The sequence below is a fragment of the Lepisosteus platostomus genome, chromosome 11, assembly GCF_059453375.1.
Source record: "Lepisosteus platostomus isolate fLepPlt1 chromosome 11, fLepPlt1.hap1, whole genome shotgun sequence".
In the NCBI taxonomy this organism is placed as follows: Eukaryota; Metazoa; Chordata; class Actinopteri; order Semionotiformes; family Lepisosteidae; genus Lepisosteus; species Lepisosteus platostomus.
The window spans coordinates 38,085,382-38,110,533 of record NC_142621.1 but is presented as its reverse complement, the minus strand read 5'-3'; the positions used below and the strand labels follow the sequence as shown (position 1 = coordinate 38,110,533).

The 25,152-nt window shown below is 35.9% G+C and overlaps 1 protein-coding gene across 2 annotated transcripts; it reads left to right on the top strand.

Moving 5' to 3' along the window:
• Positions 1 to 116: 116 nt before the first annotated feature.
• uts2r1 (urotensin 2 receptor 1) lies at positions 117 to 24,019 on the top strand. Of its 2 annotated transcripts, none has more exons than XM_088599559.1 (2): positions 117 to 2,032; positions 22,095 to 24,019. In XM_088599559.1, the coding sequence occupies exon 1, from the start codon at positions 931 to 933 to the stop codon at positions 2,029 to 2,031; it is 1,101 nt and encodes a 366-aa protein (XP_088455685.1). In that variant the 5' UTR covers positions 117 to 930; the 3' UTR covers position 2,032; positions 22,095 to 24,019. The 2 variants fall into 2 exon arrangements, with proteins under 2 accessions (XP_088455685.1, XP_088455684.1); XM_088599558.1 differs by lacking the exon at positions 22,095 to 24,019 and adding an exon at positions 4,834 to 6,211.
• The last annotated feature ends 1,133 nt before the right edge of the window (positions 24,020 to 25,152 follow it).

The window sequence follows — 25,152 nt, the reverse complement described above, 5'->3', positions numbered from 1 at the left end:
TAGCCCCATCCCCTTCCGTTCCATTCTCCCTCTCTCATCACCACCCCTCCTTCCTCCCTCTCCTCTCTGTGCTTGTGCGGGTGCTTCTCTCTCACTCTCTCTCAGTGTGTCTGAGTGAAATGCAGGGATTTTTAGATCTCTTCCAGTACATTACAGAGTTTGGCCTGAGACTGTTCCTCTTAAAACTTAAAAAAAAAACAATCTACATCTTGACTTTGGTCTCCATGGATTGGGATTACCAAGGTGACTGAGGGAGTGAAGAAAAAGAAAAGTTAATCATATTGCAACCTCTCTTTTTTAAATTCCAACGTTGGACCTAATTTGGAAAATTAAATAAACATATTTTGAATTTCTAGATGCTACAAAACAGCGGGGGAAGGGTAAATATAGAATGAACTGCAGGATTGTTTGAGTAATGTAAGTTAAATGTGATTGTTTTTGCTTGAAACCCAATTATATTTGCAGATTTATTCAGGTAAGGAGTTAAGCTATGACTTATAAAATGGCATTTTATTTAGTTACAAAGGAATGCATGAGATTGTAGCACACAATATGAATGATAAGTAGAATGTCTAAATGATCAATATATCATTCATCATATTAAATTTGTATTTTTATGTCCTCGGTTTTGACCATTGTATATTTTCTCATTTACTATTGTGAATAATAAAAGTAAAACATTATCAAAAACCATTTGGGAAGGCAAACTCTTTCCCAAAAGAATAATTATTTGGTGGCAATATAAAATTTAGAATAAGTCACATGAGTTTACTTTTAGACATCCTAGTTCTTGGAAACCATCATGCGTGCATTCCAAGATTTGCTGATCACCATAGTTTGAGGTGAACTTGCCACACAGAGAGGAAAGCTCAGCTTAGTGGTGTATGTTTCGACCGCGCTGAAGAAGTTCTGATTTGCACTTTTCAAGCAATGGCCACAGAATCCAATGAGCATCTCTTGCTGGGGGAGCAGATCACAAACAGTTCCCTCAATGGAACCACCACAGATCCTCAGGGATCCAATTCACTGGAGGATATAGCAGCCATCTTCACCATCGGGGCCATCCTGTCCTTAATGTGCCTGATTGGAATCACAGGCAATGTCTACACCTTGGTGGTGATGTGCCACTCCATGAGGTCAGCTGCATCCATGTACACATATATAATCAGCTTGGCTCTGGCTGACCTCCTTTACCTGCTCACTATTCCCTTCATCGTCTGCACCTATTTTATCAAAGGCTGGTATTTTGGGGAAGTGGGTTGTCGAATCCTCTTCAGTCTGGATTTCCTCACTATGCATGCCAGCATTTTCACACTGACTGTGATGAGCACCGAGCGGTACTTTGCTGTCCTCAAGCCTTTAGACACTGTCAAGAGGTCCAAGAGCTACAGGAAAGCCATTGCCCTCCTGGTGTGGGTGGCCTCCTTTATTCTCACATTGCCAATGATCATAAGCATTCAGCTGGTGAAAATTGGTGATAAGAATATCTGCCTCCCAACTTTGAGCCCACTCTCTAATAAGACATATATCTCCTTCCTCTTCTGCACCAGCATTGTTGCCCCTGGCGTGATCATAGGCTACCTCTACATCCGCCTGGCAAGGACTTACTGGATCTCCCAGACAGCCACCTTCAAGCAAACCAAGAAATTGCCCAACCAAAAGGTCCTCTATCTAATCTTCACCATTGTTTTACTCTTCTGGGCATGCTTCCTGCCATTCTGGATATGGCAACTTTTAGACCAGTTCCATCCTTCCTTCCCTATTTCCTCCAAGGCTAAGAAGAACATTAATTACTTGACTACCTGCCTGACATACAGTAACAGCTGCATCAATCCCTTCCTCTACACACTGCTCACCAAGAACTACAAAGAATACCTACGGAAACGACAAAAGGCCTGGGCCACTAGCAGCTATTTCAACCGCAGGAACCGTTTCCAGAGGTCCCCTCGCAGATCCCTGTCATCCAGCAGCCAGCACTGTACCGAGACCTTTGTGCTGACACACATTGCCGGAGGTAAAAACAGTTTCTGAGGTAAGATTGCTGCATTTTTATCTTTCTGAATGAAACTCTAGCCTGTGTGGAGTAAGGAGAATATTACATTTAGGGTGCTCTTTAATGTACAGTGTCATTGCAGCACAATTCCGACTTATTGCTGGCACGTTTAACACATTTCAATAACACCTTTCATATTAGAATGCTGCAAATGCATTTGCACACCAGTCTAGACCTCTACAAGTACACTTAACTCTGGCATATCAGCTATAATATATCTATAATTGTCTACTGAAGAGTAGTGAGAGCTTTGGAATACTTCAGCAAAAATATCTAGCCAGAAAGCTCTTTACTGTTGTAAAATGAGTGGTTTTAAGTAGAACTGCTATACTGTAGTTCTAACAGCAGTGTTCTATTTTGGAGAGCTTAGTTAAAAGTAGGGAAAAGGAGTTCATGACTACCTTGTATTTTTTGTGATGCCAGTGGAATATTATGAGTCATAAATTTCGTGCTCAAATTAAACGTTCCCAGAATGGTAATATTGGGGTGATATTCTAAATAGTATTTTATTAGAAAATATAATGAGTGATACCATCTTGAAACACTAATCTATTGATTGAAAGCAGAATTCAGCTGCTCCAAAATTATTAATACAAAACTGAATTAATTCTGTTTTCTCCCGATAAATATAAATAATAAATATAATGTTATTCTGAACCTAAAAATAGTCCTGGAGATGTCAAATGTTTTAAAAGGATTTATTATTGAACAATTTCAATAACACAATACCATTGTGTGGTTGAAAAATTTAAAATTGATAACAGGAATAGCAACTATTCGTAATCCAGTTCAGCTGTTTACTATTAACAAATAGTACATAAATGCAAGAAATCTTCCTAAATAGTGATGCTGGATTCATAGAAGTTATTCTTTTTATTTACATGATTAGTATGAAGTAAAGAAGTTTAAAATACATTTATTGTAAATGTTGTGGTTTTTTGCACAATCATTATTAATCATTAAGTCTTTTTAAAGAATTGAAATTAATAATTATAAAATAAATATAATTAATAATGTAATAATTGTATATCTCATTTATAATTATAATCATGCTTCATTCACACACTTCATCTATTCACTCCATAATAATTTTCACCTGAAATAATTGCATGAGTGTCCTGTTTGTAGAGGAGTTCTAAAGTAGTGTTGATAGAGCTATTAATATTTTAGACTAGTGAAACAACATTCCATGCACATGCTAAAGGAGGTATTTGTCCCCAAAATAAAAAAGGTAACTAATGCACCTTCATCTTAGTTAATGGGGTGCTTGGGAGTAAGATTTATATGAAAGATTTAGATCCAAAATGCTTTTTTTCTATAAAATCATAAGTATTAAAGTTTTCAAAACTGTGGTTCAGATCTCTATTTTTAAAGCAGTTCCAAAAAGTTAAAATCTGCTTAAACACATCAGTTTAATGAAAAATAGAATAAATATTGTCTCAGTACCTTAGTTTTTGGAAATTACATTCAGTTTATTTGGAGACGGAAATAAAGGAACAAAGTTTACTCCAGACAACTACGTTCCTGAAGTTAGTGTCCTGAGGTTTTTTAGTAAAGTAATTGCAATTCACTCTGACTTCTAGTTAGACGATGGCATTGATAACATCCTTCCTCAAGGAAAGTGGTTTCCTTATCCACTTTAATTCCACTCAAGAGAAAATTTTCATACAAATACAACCTCAAATGAAATGTAATTTATCTGGTAACACTCTTAGGATTTTATGATGATTATGATGATGTATTATTATTAATGACATCGTTCCTTTATTATAAATCATGTTTACAATTGTAATTGGTTTAAATACAGTTTTAAAAATATGGCTGATTTTAAATACAATTATAATTAATTATTTCTTTTCCATAAACCTCAACAGGACAAAAAGACTGAAAATTGATAGTAGTGCAGATGTACATTAGTGATAATACTACTACTACTACTACTACTACTAATAATAATAATAATAAGAAGAAGAAGAATTATAAGAATAATAACAATGTAACACTTTACCATTGTTTTTGTTAATATTCTAACATGAAATTTATAACCAATTATTTGCAATACTTTACATAATCCAGTGATTTCACAGACACCTGTAAGCAATAATATTAGGATGTTCTTTGAGGAATAGATACTTAGGAGTCTGGCTTATCTTGGGTTGTGAAACAAAATAAGGTAATATACTGTATGTAGCAAAAACACGACAACACAGTAATGCAACATTAAAAATTAATAACTCAATATTTTGCATCATAATGTTTTTTACGATGTAAAAAAAACTTTAAAACCAACTTGATGAATAGTATCAGTACTTAACAGTAATTTTCAAACAAAATAAAGCCTACAAAATTCCCAGAATACTGCCTTATTATGACATAAAATATTGTTCAAACAGGAAATGAAAGTATTTTTTCAGAATGAAAATATCTCTTTAAGATAATGACTGTATTTTTTGTTTTTATCACCTGCCTGAGTTTTAGTTATTGAGTTAATTAAATAAAAAGATGTTTATTTATTTGTTCTTATTATTATCATCACAAATTATACGAAACCAGACAAACAGCAAATGACAAGGGGGGTTGACTCGTCAAATAAAAAACAAATTCATCTTTCTCACAAAGTCTTGCTTTGTGCCTGATTTGGAATTGCCAACTGTTGGTTAACTTGGGTTTACTCTATAGCCATAATGCTAACATCCAAGTGATAAGGTTCATGTGCATAATCCACAAAAAGATTTTCTAGTCAGTGTCATCTATCATTTTGTTCATTGCTTATCCCACAGGAGCACCTGGGGGAGAGGTAGCGATGCGTCTCTCATTGACAACACTCCACGCTCTTATGCACCTAACAAGCCAATGGACTTGCTCAGCAAGAAGACAATACTCTGGTCAACGCATTCTTCTCAGTCATATACTGTAAATCAAAAAAGCATCCATTGCCAATTGGGGAATAGCAGTAATTGCATTAACGGCATTTCCCAATAATTCCTGCTAGTGACATATCCTAAACTCAAGGGAGTACAGCCAAAATCTGTACTATAGAGAGACACCTGTGCTCCAATTAAGCACCTGGAACCTCAGAAATCTCAATGTTCATACATGATTCTTTTATGGGAAATATATACTGTACAGTATATATACTTGGCACCAACAAAGTATTTTGTGTTGAAGTCTCATGAAATTATTATATAGTATGTGTACATATTTTGCAGCTTTTGCAGGAAGACTGGTGGTTTTTATCATTTTCATCAAAAGTTATAAAATCCACAGTACAACGTGAAAGAAGCAATGCAAAGGTTTAGGATTGTTTTGCTACAGTATGTTACAAATATGAGACAGAAAAAAATGGCTCAAAAACATTCTGGATGTCTTGCAATGCCCCCATGAAGAGTTTCATTAAAAAATATGAGTGAATTTTGACTATTGCTACAGTACATGTAAAGTGGATAGTTGTTTTGTCACTAAATTTGCATTCATAATTGCCTCACAATTGTTTTACTGTACAAACACAGGAAAGCAAAGTAATTGCAATTTACTGTGACACTAACTGTTTTTTGCCTGTTTGTTAATTTTATCTTTTAAATATGTTATTGTCCCTGTTGCAGACACTATAAATCCAGAGGGACAATTTATATTCATAGTTGACTAACAGTACTTCATTCATTATTGTTAAGACACAAAACAAGTTGTATGAAAAGACAGTGAAAATATCTCTCCCATAAAATATATATAATAAAAATGAACTATTGTAAAAAAGGATAACTTTCAGAACTCATTTTTATTCTGTGTAACGTCAACAATATTGGATATTGAAAATCCCTTTATTGAGACTGGCCTTCACCTTGGAGTGAAGGTACAGTATTTGGCAAACTAATATGCCCTAACTGAAAAAAAATGACAGTCTGATTGGCAGCATGAGAATGCAGATGCATTCCTGTCTCTTCCATGCATGGTAAGCTAGCCAATCAACTTGTTCTGTGGACCCACCTCCTGATTTAAATTCCTTCACTGCTCTTTATTTGTGAAGACTCACTGAGAGACAATAGCTCTAAGTGCATTCCTTTGTTATGTTATTGGACCTTTTTGTTTTCTTTCCATTTTGATCTGATTCTCACTCTTCTGGATGTATTTCTATAAATAAAGCTTTCATTTCATACCCAACCAGATCCCTGTTTAACTGTTTCCACCTGTAAAATAATATATACATTATGTATGCTGTAACGCAACGGGGGCTCTTCAGCCCAGTAGCTGTAGTCCTGCTATCACAGGGAAGGGCGGTGATGTCACCTGCTCTGGTACGCCGGCTCTTACACAGTGCCTGTCGGCCGTAAGCGTTACAATGCTAATAGTTTGTTTAATACTGTATATTGAAATAAATAAACACATACTGCAGCACACATTAAATGGAAACTGACAGGTGGAGTTCTTGGGGAGAAGTGGAGGGTGCTCCGCCCCTTCCTCTATCATTCAATTATCTCTTTCCTATTTAAACCCTAACCCTGCTAAAACACAAATCTAGAGTTTTTGAATTCCTTCCTCCTCCTCTTTCATTCGTGTTGCCTTTGCATCAAGGTTCCCTCTGGGGGAGTAAGTGAAGCTCACTTCCCCGACCTCAGGATTGCAGCACCACCTTGACCCTTTCTGGGGAGCTTCTCAAGCATGAGCCAGAGGGGACACCCAGCCACATTATTCCCGGGAACTCTAACTTACTAATTCTCATTGCCTTGGTCCCCTGAGGGTTTATCCCAGTTGCGAGGCAGCACCTCAAAGCAACTCTCAGCAAGTCAGGGGACTTCTTTCGCTTCCTTTTCGAGCAGCTTTCTCTTCATTATCATCCCCTCGAGCAGCGCCTCTTAAGTGATTCCTCCAGTCACAGGTTCTTTCTCTTCCCCCTTGAGGGATTCGTTCCCAGTCTTAAGGAAGGGCCTCTCATGTGACTCTCAGAGAGTCAAGGGGCCGTCTCCTCTTTTCTGTCCCCTAAGGGCAGCACCTGGTCGTGAGGCAGCTCCTCTCAAAGCAACCCTTAATGGAGTCAGGGGAGTCTTCCTCTTCCTTTTCTATCCCCTGAGGGCCCAGCTCCCAATCGTGAGGCAGCACCTCTCAAGCAACTCTCCGCGAGTCAGGGGTGTTCATGTTTTCATGCCCCAGAGGCTGCCGAGCCAGCCAACCCAGTTGGCCACCTCGGTTCCCCCGTGCAGTCCAGGTGCCCTTTTCTCTACTTTACTAACCCCTGCTTCTCCCCTTGAACTGTGTCTAAGCTTTGTGACAGAGACAGACTCCCTATATCTTATTATCAAACATGAAGCTTGAAATTCTCACATCATGTTTAGTCTAGTGGTAATATTAAAGCATGCATAGTATTGTAACGCATATGGCCACCATTGCAGGTTGTTCGAGCTGGCTTACCAGTGCGGTGACGTCACCGCCCTTCCCTGTGAATAGCAGGGACCGCAGCTGTTGGGCTGAAGGGAGATTTCCCTTTAGCTCAATAGGCTGGGTCCATGTTGAGTGATGCCGGAGGCCTGGGTTTGAGTCCTCAGTGGTGGGGGGCTGACCTGAGGTGGCAGTGGTGAGGACGCATACCCACGTGAACCTGAGAGCGCTACAGTATCTATTTCCTATCGTACCAGTTAATTAAAGGTAGAGGTTTTGATTCCTTTATTATTATCCCTTTTCACCGTCAGCTATACTGTCAGGCTACCTCTAGAAGCAGAATTGCAAAGCTGCTCAACATGTTATAGTTCTTTCTGGTTTCAAGATGAGATAACAACACACCAGATATTTAATTACTGCATAGGCCAAATTTGAAGATGCAACATTTTTAAAACAACTATTTAGTTTTTTACAACTGTCAACTTGTCATGGTCTCTAGAACAAGCATTTGACCAAATATTTCTGTACTGAAAAGAACTTTAAAAATTGTTCTGTGTACCTCACTGATATATAATTTATTTCCTAGAGTGCTGCCCCAGTGAGATGTTGGTTCCTTTAAGATTGCATTTGGGATTTTAAAAGTTTGGATCCCAAATCAGGCTCACCACAACCAAAAGGTAGCTCTAGCTGGGGTGTAGAAAGGGGAGATCTGCGGAAAGGTTTGAGAAAGGAAATGTGAAAAGTGGGGTGAATCTTCAATGGGTGAGGGAAGGCTAAGCGATATGTTACCGGCTTGATAAACGGTGCTACTCAGGAAGAATGGGAAGCTGCGGGAACGTCCTCCGGTAGCACTATTGGGACTGCCGCTGCTGTGGCTGGCTGTGTTGACATATTAGCCAGGTGAGCAGTAACCTGCTGGATTGAAGCCTGCCACTGAGTCAACCCATTAGAATGTTGTGAGAGAATGCCGCGGATCTCATCACCTTCTGCAGGGTCCATGTTAATGGCTCAGTATTCTATTAGGAATTAGTAGTGAGGACCCTATGCAGAAACCCAGGGCGATCTCCAGAGGCATAGTTGAAAGAACAATCCGAGGTCCGAAAGCCGAAGGTAGATAAGCCGGTGCAAAAGTACAAACCAGAAAACGAAGCCGTAAACCATGAGGAAGCCGCGAGTCAAAACCAGAATGCGAATCAAAACCAAAAACCAGGAGACGTAGTCGAAAACAAACCAGGATCAGGAAGCCAAAAACCAAGTAGTAAATAACCACAAGGATCGAAGTAGCTCTAGCCAGTAAGAACCTTAATACTTAGGAATACCTAATACAGTGGAGAGTGTGAAGCAGCATTAAATAGGCAGGGGTAAATGGGCTAATTGGGATAGTGGGTTGCTGGAATGCGAGGTGGAATGCCAATTCCTCCGGGGGCTTGGCGTAACAAGTTGTTCTTTAGCAGGTGTAAGTTTATATGGTGTGATAACAAAAAACAAATGGCAACAACCATGCTTGACTTAATTGTTGACTTTTGTTAAGAACAAAAGGCTTTGTGAACAGATTTATTTTTCTGATTCTTATTATGGCTGTTTGATATACATTCAAAAATGTAGCAACATTATGCTGAAACTATGATAAATATGATTGAATGCTTTCTTAAACTTAGTGTCCCTGTCTAAGGTGACCATCGATGGTCACAGAGCTGAAGGTGCTGCTGGTGTCTTGCTCCTTCTCTGAGTCTGTGGGTTTACCGAGGAATCAAATCTCACTTTTGATTCCTTGAACCTCACTGATAGGAGAATCAGTTGCAGAATAAAGAAACACACACATCCATTATTCTTTACCTAAACCATGATCCCTTTTATGCTTACTAGTTTGCAGCACAGTCTTCCCTGTCCTACCAAGCTTCTGTAGCAAGCATCCAAAGTGATCATCAAGTGACTGCTGAAAGAGCTGTGCATTTTGCACAGCATGGATTTCTAACCTGTAGTTCAGATGTTATCCTATGGGGGTCCCTGTAGCCACTCCAGCTGAAGTTATCTAGCAATTGTTATTAACTCAGAACAGGAACATTGACTAAAAATAAAATAAAGTTAAATATGAATAGCATTTGTGACCATTCATGAAAATGATGCATTAAATAAAAACTATATTTTCCAATTTAACATGAAAGCCTGAATGATATTTGTCTGTTTTATTACCTAATCTGTACATGCAAAAATGTATTTTGGCCAAGGTTTCACTGAATCGCATCAATCCATAAAAGAACATTATTTTATAAAACTCACATTGCTTATATTTAACAGTAAAATATAACTCAGTGGATTATCTCTGTGTTGCTTGTGAATTGTTATTTTATGTAATTATTATTACATCCATGTATTTTCATAATGTGCCACTGCAGTGGTCTGGCATTGATTTGTGATTTCTGTATTTAATACAGTACATACCAATATATTATTAGTACAAGGATCAATATTGGAAAAATTAAAAATTGGAAATCTTTTAAAAATAATAAATTCTTATGTTAACAAATTATTTACAGTATATGTGCCTGATAACCAAAAGCATTTCAATAATTTATTGTCATATTTTCTGAAATATAACTAAATCAGATCTATTACTAAGACAGGAAAGCATGATTTAATGTCACTAGCCATGTGTGCTGCATTGTTAATCAATGTTAATACATGTTAATACATGCAATTTGTTTTAATAGATTTGTTTAATCAATAAGATTAAACCAGTGTAATTGAATTAATAACTTAATGAGGAGGCTATAGTGACATCCTTAGGTCGGAGGTCTCAAATAGAATTTACAAAAACAAGCTGTGCTAAAAGCAGGGTGCTTACTATATACAGTAGTGTTAAATACAAATAGGAAAAAAGAACAAAAAAAAAACAAAAGATTAAGGCTAAAATCAGTACAAACACATTATGGTCAGGTACTACTCAAAGGTGATCTAGCTGAGCCATTGTATGGAATCTGGATTCTTTTCTCAGCCTTTTTCTGACAGCCACAGTCTTTCTGTTGGGGGTGAGAAGCACGCTGCAGGCTCTTTGGCTCCACACCCCCATCTTTACTGTGCAAGCTTCCCAACTCACTGTCTTCCGGGTTGCACTTACGGTACATGCACAGCCCTTACATTTGATCTTCCACCATCCATTTCAGCTGTTCTATGGTTAGATTCCCAGTATTTCAGTGGAAGCTTTTGGAAGTCCAGTTAGTTTACAATTGATTTTGTATACTTAACTGCATCACCTGAAGTGTTGCTTTTTACTAGTGTACTAGTAATTGCCTAATTTTAAATGCAATTTTTACATGTGGGTGTTTAATGGAGTGTTTAATTTTACAGAGTATACCTGAAAATAACCTTTTTCGCATCCTATTTTAATCACTTAGTTTATACTTTATCTGTGCAAATTATACAGTATATTATTCAAAAGACTATTAATAGGTTTAGAGGGGTTATAAATATATTCTATTCAGACTGTAGTTATCTCTAAAGGTATACTTTAAAGCAATAAGAAGAATATTGTGTAATGTGGAATTAAGTTACAATTACAATTACTTAAATTCCACATTACAAAATATTCTTTTTATTTTTTTATATACTGTACAGTATCTGGAAGCAAACATACAGTAAACCTCTTTAAAACCTTTTAAATGAGATAGTACATATGCAAAGCAAAACAATAAAAGCAAAGTTTGACTCAGAATATCACAAAAAGCATGCAAAATGAATAAGAAAATACATTTCACTATAAAAGACAGTAGACATTTTAATATCTGTGTATATACTGTATGGTAGTTTTTCCTTATTAGGTATACATCATGACCTATCATTATTGCTTGCTATTTTTACTGAAAACAAACAAAGTTACACAATTTCAACAATTGCACATTGACCTATCATTATTGCTTTATCTACTTTGATCTTTCCTCATGATGACAAAACATACTCTGCCTGGTGCGTGCTTCAGTTACACATGTTATTAAGCTAGTACCTACAGTAAATGATTAAGAAGGCAATTTGTTTCTGTAATTGAAAAACTGGAAACACCAGCAGGCCTATCATAAATATATAACCTATTGTTCTGATTTCGTAGTAGCTTTGCTTTGCTTTTTTTTGTTGTACAAGACATTTTAATGGTTGTTTTTTTGTGTGAATCTAACAAAGGCTTCGCAGTTATTTTCCCGGCAAATCTACAAATTGCACCACAAGCACACTAGTGATTACTGTATCTTCAACGGACTCTTAAATAAGAACTAATTGCTGTTTAATTATTTCCACTCCTAATCAATGTCTTTAAAAGCTGGTGGGGGGTATTCATTATGTTTTGTTTTTTTTGTAAATAGCTTCCAAACAGCTGATGGCTTTGGTAACATTGCTTATTTATATGGTCCATATTTTACACCCTCTTAACACTTCTCTTTCCCATAGTTTAAGATGGCAAACATCGAAACCACACAGAATTTGTTTTATGGGTTGCCATGAGGGAATTCCAACTACTAGTTGAGCAGATATTTTAAAAATTAAGTAGAAAACATGTCCTACAGTATCTGCCTTGGAGACACTATTAACTAGAAAATCACATCCATTCATGGGAAAATCTTGGAAGAGATACTGGCTTTTAATCACTAATAAGATTATCTAAGCAATTGTATTTCCTGTAATAGAGTCTAGAACCACATAACTGGTAGATTAGTCATCAATTTTCAAAATGTTAGCATTAACAGGAAAATGCACTACTACTCTTTTAATAAGCATTCTTAACATAAAAGCAGGATAGAGCCGGAGGGGTGTGCTGCACAGTGTTTTTGACCTTTCCAATATGGTTTTTGGAACCATTTAATCTATGGTTCTTGAGCTGAGAATTCTGAGAAAAAGACATTTGGAACCTCAGCATATAGGGTGGTATTCTTTATCAATTTTAGAAACTGTCAGGATACAGTATGTTGCTAACTGCTGTGAGACCAATCAGAACATGATGCTCTATAATGAAGCATTAGCATATTGGTTCAGCAATTAATTATATCAAATATCACAGCCTAAGCATGCACAGAAGCAGAATGCGATAAACCTCTGTGAAGTTCTGATGTAGGCAATTGGTAATTGAGATTAAAAAATGAACTAGGGCAGCAAAAAAGGAACAAATAACAGCAATAGAAAAAGATCAAGTAATGGTTTATTCCATGTTGAAAAGAGAAGGAAAGAAACACAGCGCTCCGGCTGTGGAGCCTTCTTCAGGTGTCACAACTGAAGGAGGCTCCACAGCCAAAACTGTGTTTCTTTTCTTTATAAGATCACTTTATGAGCCATATACATTACAATTTCTTGCATTAGGAATTTGTCTTTTCGCGTACCCCAGCGTGCTCTCCATGTGATACACAGACAGGGAGAGAAAAGTTGGGGTCAGAGCACAGGGTCAGCCATTTATACGGCGCCCCTGGAGCAGTTGGGCTTAAGGGCCTTGCTGAGGGGCCCAACGGGGTAGAATTCCTCTGCCAGCTGTAGGATTTGAACTGGCAACCTTCCTTAGCCACAGTGCCACTGCTCTGCACCTAAATCCCCCTGCCCCTTTATCATTTTCAGCATGGAATAAACCTTTACTTGTTCCCTTGCAGCCTACACATGCTGATGCAGCTACCTACAGTACATAAAGTAGAAAAGGATGCTTTTTCAGCACATATTGAATCAAAACATCCATATAACCAAACTCTAAAAATCCAGTACTTGATGGTAAACTTAAATTGTAAAAAACATGCTACCAAAGTTCCCCATTAAGTAAAAAAGGTGTAATTTGAAAATTGTAATAGAATTAAACTATGGATTTTATTCACACTTTAGTTCAAGTGGCATCATTGTTTTGATCACAAACAAGTTTGAAGTGAGATGCCAGGATTTATATATAAACATTTGTTTAACCAAATGTGTCTGGATTATTACTCTTTTCACCAGAGAACAAAGAATTCAAGTGCCTCTAATTATACCAACCACTCAGGTATATTTTGGAGAAAATCATTTACAAGTTGGAGGATATAAGTAATTATTGTAATTATAGACTAAACCACTCAGTCAATTCCTGATATTCACCATTTTCATAATCCCCCCATTGGTAACAGTATAATCTATGTTAATATTAAACATGCTATTGTTTAATACAGGACAGTATCGTTACTGCTACAGTAATATTAATTTGATCATTTATTTAACAATTTGCTAATTTATTTAACAGTATATTTTCCTTCATTCCCTACAATTATCCAGTGAAACATAAAAAATATCTAGTAACTTTATACAGTACAAGATCATTTTGGGGAATATTTGGGAATAGGGTCACAGTTCAATGCCAATAGGACAGACGAGAGCATAACATTGTGCTTAGTCTATTCAGGAAATTGAGTAATTTAAAAATAGTCCAGGAAGTTAGAAAGTGCCTCCCTTGGAGTCTTTCCTATTTGCAAATATTTAACTATATTTGAAAAAGGTGAGATAGAGAGAGAGATCACTTTATTAGCCATACAGTATACAGTACAATTTCTTGCATTAGGAATTTGTCTTTTTGCATACCCCAACTTGCTCTCCATGTGAACTTACCAAGGAAATGAGGTTAAAGTTTTAAAATACCATGTCAGAGAAAAATCAATACATATCATAAAAATGCAATATAATTAAGGCCTAGAAAAATCACCGGTAAATTCGATGTTTTTACTTTGTTGTGTATGCAGCTGCAGCACTTCAGGAGATTTAAAGCCTTAACATTACGTTCAACAGGATTTTTTAATTGCTTACTTTTCCAAAGTGCTCAGCTACTGGACTTCAGTATCACCCATCATTAAAGTGAATGTGCTTCAACATAATCTAAAGCACTTAAATGAAACCCAGTTGCTCTTACCACAGCACTGATTGCTCATCTTTGATTAATCTAATTGTACTTTGCAATGAGTCACCAATGTTCTTGCAATCTGATCTTGTGAACTGGTTTGAATCAAACTCCACAGGGAATTATTAACTCTAGTTTCTAACTGATGAGGTTCTACAGTGAATACTCCTCTATTTCGCTCCTAGCAACTTAAGCCTTACAAAATGTCAAGGAATTGAATGAAAAAGAAATTGGAGCTTGTGTTCTCTAATACAGAAACGGAAAAAAAAAATCTTGAGTAACAAAAAAGTTCCAGTTTTTAGAACATTAATAAAATAACTCAATCTCAAGCTGTGCCTAGCTGTTAGTCTCTCATTTTTTTACTTTTATTTTTCATATGACACAGTACATACTGTAAATGTGAGGGGTACTGACACTGCAGGCTATCACCATCTTTTAACACTTGGATATACTGTATTATGGATTACTATTCATTTTACTCAATTAAATTGTTTAAAAGGACTGCTCCTTGGCACTGACAGAGAAGAAAATGTATATATTTTTTAAATTGTTAATTTGTATTAAGACAGAGAGAGACATAAATGCAATCTTCATACATTGCTACACTGGGTGACTAGATGTTTTGTAATGTATTGAAAAATACACTATACTGTATATATTAAACTCGCAGTAATTTAGAGCATACCAGAGTAGAACATGGTTAAAGATAAGACCATTAGAATGGCTACAGGTGACTTTTAAAGCAGCACTTATCTTGCAAGTCAATAAAGCATCTGCAGAGATGGATTAGTCAACTTGGTGGACTGTTGGAAAGCTGGTGCCTAAGTCAGGAGAGGCTCAGGAGGCAGAGTGGTACTCAGGTCAAGAGCTGGAGAACGACTGAGATAAGTATTAAGAGTCAGAGGTCTGACTGCAGGTTGGAACAGGGGTTCTCAAATCCAGCTCTGGAGCACATTGGTTTGTATTTTCTCTTGTATCTTGATGGAGATCTCTATTTATTATACCGAAAAGACTACAAAGTGCAAAGGAAAACAATGTTCCATTTTCTACAGTATTTACTAAACAGACATCAACATACAGTAATTGGCAACAAAAATACCAGCTGACCTGATGCCAATGATGCTAAAAGAATAAATGAATACTACATATAAATTTGTAGCTTTATATGGCATCTAAATAACACCCTTTTTTGAATGATCATGGAGAGTCAAGATGGCTTTACATTTATGAGCAAATTAGAGCTGATTTACTACTGAAGGGTTCTTCTAGATTTGCACAAAAATACGTTTATTTTTCTTTTCTCATTTCTTTTCCTTTTGATTTTCACTCATACACTACAAGCAGTTTTTCCCACCTTGTTAAATTTGCACCTAACAGAGTCACAGGGGGAGTTTTGATGTTTACCACAGAGCACAATTTTCTCTATTCTTAAGCAATTTGAAAGGTATGAAGCTGGAAAAAATATTAACACTTTTCACCTAAATGTGCTGTTGCCATTAAAAGTTCACATAATCCAATGTCAATTTCTGTTTTTCTTAAAGTGTCTCAGAAACAAAGCCAGAAAAAAAAACTTTTTAAACTGCGGATGAGGAAAACGATTACAATAAATACATTTCTACGATTGTTTAATCAATTGTTTTGCAAAACTCTTATCAATTGAAGCACCATTTGCAAATGATAACTTCCTTTAAACGTCTTATTTGACAATGACTCATTTGTACGATTTCATATTAATTTTTGACCGTTGATCCATGTGGAATCAAATTAGTTTGGATCATTATCATGTGTGAACATTTTGTTGAACTGTAATCCATGTTTTGGACATGCAGTGGGGGATTTCTGGTGATTAGCTAATATTTTAGCAATGATAAGGAGTCCATTTGACTATGTACAAGAGCTAACCGTTCCATATCATTATCAGGGAAAACATTTCCCCTAAGAAAAACATTACCACCACTATATTTTCATAACTTTATTCCATATTGACTTATTGATAATGACAGAAGTCACTTATTATCTTAAATAGCTATCCTCTCTGCAGTAACACATTTTCTAATCTTCATTAGACTTACATTCTGTTTTATTAAATTGACGTATATAACAAATTTAGAAAATAGAGTATATATTTATTTGATTAAATAGTATGTATATTTTTATTTAGATTGATTTTTATAGCAATACATTGGGGTATATAAAGATTTGACAACAGTAGTGGTTTGGGGATTTAAAGTGATCTCTATTTGGTCAGATTTTGCACTGTCATGCTGTTTTTTAAATAGGTTTTTCAACTATTTTACTTCATACACTCATACACTCACCCATTCAACTCTAAGAAGTATTTACAGAATGCGATTTACCACTGGAAGTTTTTTGAAAGGCTAGAGCTGTGGAAATAAATACAGGTTTATGGTTGCTGCAATCAATTGTAGGATCACAGGGGGTTAATATGACTAAAGATGGGACTGACACAAAACATTGAAAAAGAAAAAAAAAACATTTAAAAAACATCAGCACATTCCAAATGGATGCACTTCATTTAAAATGTCAGTCTTTTTTCAAGTTTTAAGAGGTTCCCTGGATACAAATACCAAATAAAATAAATCTTTGTTGTATTGCATTGCAACATGAAATCCATTTTTCCAGGAATAATAACATTTTATTTTAATTTTTGTGTTGTTCCTTTTCACAAACCTCAGCCTAAACTATGCATCATGTCAGTGTCTTAGCTAGGAACAGCTTTTTACTGAGGATACTGTATATTTGTTAAACCAGCATATCTGTTTTACATTGTGGAAGATAAAAGATGAAAAGAATAATTTCTGGAGACTATGCTGTAACTTTAACTTAACCTGAATCCTGCTCTGTGGGGTGTCCCTAACATAATTTGGCAGTATGAAAATGTTCAAGATAAAGGATGTACTGTAATTGTCCTAATAACAGTTGAATCAAGTTTGACTACAAGTAGGCACAATTAGAATGAAATGTAACTTCTTTTTCAGCTTTACAACTAAATCCCTAAAACAAATAAAGAAAAATGTACACAATTGATGTACTGTAGCAAGGGAAAAAGTACTGTGCATGAATTTTTCTTTTGGTAGAAAAAATAAGAACAAAGAAATAAAACCTAGCACAGAGATAAAAAAAAGTTATCATCTGTACAATTTAGGATATCAATACAAATCAAATGAAAAGCTATGTGAATTTTTCCAAAGATGCTGACAATAGTGGATCTTCCAACATCATGATATCTTAATACAACAGTTACAGTACTGTATGTGCTGGGTATCTTGGAATGTAAAGTGCATTCGATGTCTCGGTAATAATGCAGAAAACTGGTATTGTACCCTATAATGAAAAGTCATTCTACAGTACGTGAATAACATCCTTTCATTGGCTCCCAAAGAATCAAGAATCTCTGACTCTGAATCCACGGAGCAGCGGTATGGATGAAAAAACATTCAAATTACTGTAGCATCATGGTACCAGTTATATAAACAAAAGTGCTGAAGAAGCAGGGGTTTCTTAACAGAAACATTTTCAATAACATTTGAAAAAAACAGCTGTCTGGGTAAAGATTCTCTAGAGCAACTGTCTCACACACACTAGCTTTGGATGCCCCTTCATAGTGAGCTGTCAGAGTTTTTGGCAGGATCTGGAGGAAAATATATTGGCAGAACCCAGAGTAGCAGGGTAAAAGTGCCAGCAGAGAACAAAATTTAATAGCTTCATAAGATGGTGAGGTCACATGGTCATCACAAAGATAGCATATTCAAAATTAATTTGTGTGAATGGGATAGAATTTCTTTTTATTCTTCTAATATACAACATACTAGAAAGAATACCTTCTTTATGTTACTATATAACCATGTTTTAAGACTTCAGAGTTAATTTAATTTTGTTAGTTTCTGTCTTAATGGAAGATGGGTGTAGGTTGTGTAACGAATACGCTTCTACGCATAACAGGGATCTCAGCCGCCCAGGTTGAGGGAGGTCTCCTTTAGCTCAGCCGGCAAGTTCCCTGTTGTGTGACACTGGAGACCCGGGTTCACGCCCAGGCAGTGAAGGACGAAGCGGCAAGGGCAGAAACCCAAAGAACCGTTACAGTTGCACGATGTGAAAGTGTGCATGACTTCACTTTCTGTGTCCTTGGCCATAATGTGCTCCATATAGCACAAAACAGAAGTCTCCATAACTGGACTGAACAGAGACAAACTCTCTCTTCAGTGATAAAAATGATCCACATTGCATTGGTTAGAACCCGTAATTCAAAAGACATGCCCAACAACCCAAAAAATGCACTCCAGCCAGACAATCATGTGGAGATGTGCAGGTAAAAATTGAACCTGAAGAATTACTGTGAAGTAGAACATAATAACAATTTCTCCTCAATAATACCAGAACAAGTCTGCTTTCTGCAGTACTGAGGTGAATCTGTTTCGTGTGTAATGTCAAACAGACTAGTTCAGGTAGGTAGCTGCGTCAGGATGGGTAGGTAAGTGATAGGTTTATTCAATGCTGAAAAGAGAAGAAAGAAAACAAGGTTTCGGCTGTGGAGCCTTCTTCCGGTGTAAGAAAGATAGGACAGCCAGCAAAGAACTATAGTCTGCAGTGCTCTACTCCAAGTCGGTAAGAAGGGCAAGACTGAGTTCACAAGCAGAATTAACATCAAAGAAAAGAGCTTGGTTTTTGAATAGTACATAAAAAATCCCATAATTCAATTCCTTCACAAGCACAACTGTACAGCAGAGAACTATGGTTGTTTACTCAGTGAATCACTTTTTTTCAAAGCAGGCAAGTGGGATGCCTATAGTATCTATAGTGCCTATAGTAAGAATAAGCTGTCAGCATCTCTCTGGTAAAACAATCATCTATTTGTTCAAAGAAAGAGCCTATAAATTGGCATGTTTTCTGGCAGTATAGCTTGCTTCAAGTGCTTCCATAACAGCTTAAGTGATTGCAATTGCAAATTCCGTGTGAATCCTCTTTTCTATGTCGTATTGGACAAATTACTAATCATGCTACTATTGATTTCCACTGTGCATTTGTGTAAAAAAATACTGATTGTGGTTCTGCCTCCTAAAAGTTAATGTCCTGTCAGGATGGCAGGTTGATTTCTGAATTCTTGGTAGTCAGCTGGCTCTGAAACTGTCTGTGTCAACAGTCAAGTGTGTCTGTTCTGAGTTGTCTCAGGTGTTGCTGGGATTTGACTAGTCCACAGCAGGCAAATTATCATAGAGAAACATGTTGATTGCAACATAATCGTCCATTCCTGAGATTAACAGTACATTTTAAGCAAAACATGTTGATATTAGACAAAATTAAAGTCCTTTTCAATCAAGTGCTACCATCGATCAAGTTCTTATGGAATATTATTTGGAAAATAATATTATTTAAGTCTGGCTGAGTGGTGGGTAAAGCAAAATAGTTTAAGTCAGAAATCTAGTCTTCGGTACAGTCGAAAGTTTTGCATAACTTAATTAAAGATTGAGTAGAGTATTAAAGTAACTTCTAGAATAATATGACTATTAATTAACTGTATTTAATTGTAACAATTAACTGTAATTATTTGTATCATGACTAACAATCATATATGCTGAATTTTGAACCCACTGTTGGTCTCATCAGTTCTGGAGGGGACAGATGCATTTACCTATTTCTCCTCAATATGCCTTGACAGAGCGGGATCATGATTATCATATTCCTGTTACTCCAAACAGTGGCATAAACAGAATTCATTTATGTACTTCAGTAAATTACCAGATGAATGTGTGTACTGAGCATTTCTATTTGGTACACATACAGTAAGGCACATCATTTTTAAAATAAATATCATTTAAATAGATCATTGAAAATGAAATGGAATGATTTGGACTCCATGCATACTGTGCTAATTTATCTTCACTAGGCTTATAGTATAGCATGTGTAATTAGGTAATCTATGATTAACTTAAAGAACAAAGCAACAGCAAAGACCAGGCTTTATATACAGAAGGAGGCTGCTACAGTAGTTTTCATTTGCCTTTGAAATGATGGCTATCAAAAAGAACATACAAAAAAAACAACTGACAGAAAAATCTCCAAGAGTGCACTTCCCACCCTCTATTGATACTGACTTCTTTAAAAGACTCCAGTAGCTTCTGGTTATGTGGCACAGATAAAGAAACTGTTATGTAGCCTTTTCAGACTATATCGTTACTGAAGAAACATGTTATTCCATCCATCCATTTTTTATCTCTTTCTTCCAATTCAGGGTAATTGGGGGTGGAGAGATGGAATATATCCTGACAAACAAAAGGCACAAGGCAGGGTACACCCTGGAGGGGATGCCAGTCCATTGCAGTGCAAACACAGACACGCACACATTCATACAGTACCTAAAGCCAATTTTTCCCAGAAGCCAATTAACCTACAGTACTCCATGCAGATAGTATGTGGCAGCAATGCTAACCACCATCTCACCATGCCACCCACATTTTATTCAATGTATCTAAAATAGCTGATTATAATAACTCAATTATAAATTTACATTTTAATTATTGGAGACAGGTTCTTCTTTCCATATTAAATTCACTTAAGAACCAAATTATTAATCTTTTTGATTTCTGGAGAAGCCAGATCTATTTCTTGGAAACTGTCTTTATGGAAACAATTATGATCAAACCAAATTTGTTTTCCATTTAGAAAGAAACACTTATATCAGAAAAAAAATATACAACTCTATGAGAAATCGTGTATTTTTCTGCCAGCCATAGCTGATGATTTTTTCAATGTCTTTCACTGAAAATAAAACTGTGTGGAATTACACAGGAGTAAATGCCTCTCATGTTGTTAAGTTTATGTACTGTACACATTTTAAGATTGATATGATTGTTTTACCAGCGGATAAAGCTGAAAATTGTAGTATGCTTCAGCTCAGCTTTCCTGGGAATGTAGTAGGAAGAGAGTTTATGAAGATTTAAATGGATATACTTTCACATAGCATCACAGCAAAGAAACATGTCAGAACATACAGTACTGCTGATGTACAGCCGTCTGCATAAAAATGCCCTTCTATCCACCTTCTATCTACACAAAGTGTTGTTAAATGCGTTTAATATCCAAAATACACTCACGTATTGGCTGGGTCTCAGCTACTTGACTTTGGATTCAGGTTAGGAAGACCTAACGTCTCTAATACCCTAACTGAAATGTCAGATTAAACTAGCAGATTATTAAATCACATTAAATTTCAGCCCCTTACAGTTTGGCGATTTCAAGCTACATTGCAACTACAAATCTACAGTTTGGCAACTTTTCTATCAATTTTCTTTTCCTTTTTTGGAAATATTTTCTCACACTAGATCATTTAGTCACTTGTTTTACATTTTATTTCTGTTTATGTTTTAGGAGTTACGTGACATACTGCAAGGTGGTTAAATCAGTCTCCACACACAGTAATACCTCAGCACTTCCCCCTCTTTAAAAAAATTCCAGTTTTAACTGACAGCAAACATAACAAATAAGATGAATTTGGCTGTTCCACTTTTTTTCATTTTTTTAAAGTCATTACCAATGCTGAAAACAAAATTCATTGACTAGTGTGGCCAAAACTCCAGAATGTTCTGATGAATTCACTGTTGTTCCAAAGTGGAAAGGAACATACAGAAAGATAGATTGACTGGGGAGAAGGTTATGGTCTCTTGGTGGGGAATGCTGGACTGTGTACCACTTAACATTTAACCAAACCAAGTGCATACATCAGCAGGCCTGTGCAGTATTAATAGCAATGTGTTGTTTGTGGTTCATTGACAGGATGGGATGGATTTTGCCGATTATGCTGCAGAGCAGGTTGAGCTGCCGTAAATGGAATCTGGTGAAGCTCCATCCAGGACATCATGAAAGGAAGTGGACCATGAGAAAAAACCTGACTTGGAAAAGACTAAGCAAGTGTTTTGAAAAAAAATTCTGGTAGTCACTATTCCCACCATCACAGACTGACCATTAACCTTTACAAGTAATATATAAATGATCAATTGATCAGAGGTTTGTTGAATATATGGATTGAACATATGGTAGGTTTCAATCCATTTTTCTATTGACCATTATATCACATTTGGCCATTAGTTACAATACATTAACTAAACGTATTTTATATACTTCATGCAAGATTTGGGTTTAATTAACCAACACTGGGTGTCACTATCAATTAAAATCAGCTGAAGTGATTTTAAATAGCCAAAATGGGCTTTAAGATTAATAATTGGAAAATAGACTAATACTATGAATGCCTGGAAGCATACAATATCTGCTGCTTTTGTCTGGTCTGAAGAACAGCACCATCAATCAAAGGAATTTGCAATCCTGGACAGTATGTTCTTGTATAGTAAATGTAAATACTGTATATGTAAGCCTCCAAACACAATGGACATCATCCTTATTGCATCAGAAAACTTAAAACTTTGCTAATGACTATCTCATTGCATGTTTTTTTAAAGTACACCTTTAAATATCAGAACTCTGCACAGTTGTCTCAGCCAGCAATGGCATTCAGGAGTCTCATGTACTGTAAAACAAATTACATGACATAAGCTTTTGTTCTGAACTTAATCACAAGAAAATACGTATTTAAACAATTTAACTCCTATTTATGCAAGTAACATTCTTTCCAAAAATAGCAAAAATTAATGCAGAAATCTTATTAAGAAATGAAATTGTAAGTGTACAAAGACATTCATTATCAGCCTTTAATTATAGAAAGGCTCTTAAAAAGAATTTAAAAATGTGGCATTTGCTAGCCTGTAGAATGAATTAAAACATATATTTTCACAGTGCAATGAAATTTACATATGAGAGCCTACATATTGATAATTTTACCTTTTCTACACTGTAGTTTTTCAGTACTTTGTTCCAGTTTCACATATACTAATCAAAACACCATCTAAAAGTTATTTTTTAAAATAATTAATATAAATTATACTGAAGCAAAACCAGAAATAGTAAAGATAAGGATGATAAATATATTATATTTATATAAATATATAAAATATATTTGTAAATGAAATGCTTAAAAAATCAACAAGAGCATGGCACCACTTACTTTGGTAGGGTTTCCTTCAAGAAAATGGTATGGAAAGGCAATTTGCTGTCACTAAGAACATTAAAATAATGCTAATTTAAACATTCAACACTTTATTAAAGAGCAGTTTACAAATAATTAAAAATAACCAATTATCCTGAATTATCAAATCAAAAAGTAAAACTAAGTATACCCTTGTTCACTTGCAAGAACAAGAAATAAAGCTCTAAAAAAGGTAATTGAAAACCAAATTGTCCCTCTGTTGCTCCAAACACCTTTGGATTTTATTTCATACTAGTCTAATGGGATTGCAGTTATAATTACAGTATGTTGAAAAGAGAAGAAAGATTTGAGCAAAGACTGACAGCAGTTAACTTGTGTAAATGTTGTAAAATGTGTGTTCCTTTAAAGAGTATGAGATTCAAACATCAAATCTATAAGGCTGCCACAATATAATAAGTGTTTTTTTTTTGCTTTGCTTTTGTGTACTTCAAGTTGGGATTGTATTTCTTTATTTTTTTATGTCATTCTGTGTAAATTAGCTTCATTTTCCAGGACTTGTTTCCTGGAAAATCATTTCAAATCCATTGGAAAACAAATATTGTTGTGTATATGCAAAGCAGCTCAAAACAAATATTAAAGGCTGTCAAACAATGTCAAATTGAGTGATGAAGTGACTGAATTCTAAACAAGAAAAAGCAACCTACATCCTAAGGAAGTTCATCAGGTGCATTGTTCTCCATTTCTTGTCCTGGAGAGAACCAGTTTAAACCATTAGTTTCTAAAGCCCTTGAACAATTTAACAATGATCAATTAAACAGAGGGTGCTAAAATAATTTAGAAATAATTTGGAACAAAAACAGAATATCTTTCAGCTCTCACACATCAGTGATCCCTCCAAGTGAAACATTACTTGCTTAATTGATCAGTTGTTTAAACCAGTGTTTCTAATCTTTAAGTAACAGGTGATTTAGGGAGATCTGTAAGAATAATTGGTTTGGGGATCTCAAGGACCAAGGCTAGTGATCTTTGAACTAGTCCCACTAGTATCAGAAAAAACGTATTCTGGCACAACCATCAGAACCCTGTTGTGAAGCCATTTGAAAAAGAGGGTTTAAGTCCTTCTGCACTACTATCAGAGCTGGTTGAAAATTGCTGAATTTAATCTTTTTCTGGTCTCATATTAGTCCTGATTTAATCAAAAAGAACTGTCACAAGAGGGAGTCAGTGTATAAGTACTGTGATAATAGTGTAATCTGTTTTTCGTTCGATAGTTTGCAGTGTCCAAATGAAAAAAAGTTAGATGAGGTGGTTTCCACATCCTGGCCATAGATGATATTTTGACCAGGGTATAGGAAGAAGATAGTAATTAACACTGAGGCACACGAGAAAGACTGAAACGTGGCTATTGTTAACAGGTTTTCATTAATTCTATTGTTTGACATAATAAACCTTACTCAGTTCTATTATTGTCCCGTTATTACCCAAGTTCAAGTTTGTCATTCCAGCCATATACAAGTATACAGAGGAGTGAGATATTGTTCTCCAGGTCAAGTGCAAATTACATCATCAAGTCTGCTGATGACACTACAGTGGTGGGGCGAGGGATACAGCATCATCAGCAGACCAGTTGGGACTATACGCAAACTGGAGGGGGTCCAGAGAGGTGGGGAGTCTGGACTTAATGTGGCCCATGACTAGCCTTTAGAAGCACTTCATGATAATTTGTGAGTGCCACGGGGCGATAGTTATTGAGACAGGGCACAGTAGCCTTCTTCGGCACTGGTATAATTG

Excerpts from the sequence above, each read along its gene's own strand:
- uts2r1 (XM_088599559.1), top strand. The coding sequence starts at position 931 with ATGGCCACAGAATCCAATGAGCATCTCTTGCTGGGGGAGCAGATCACA.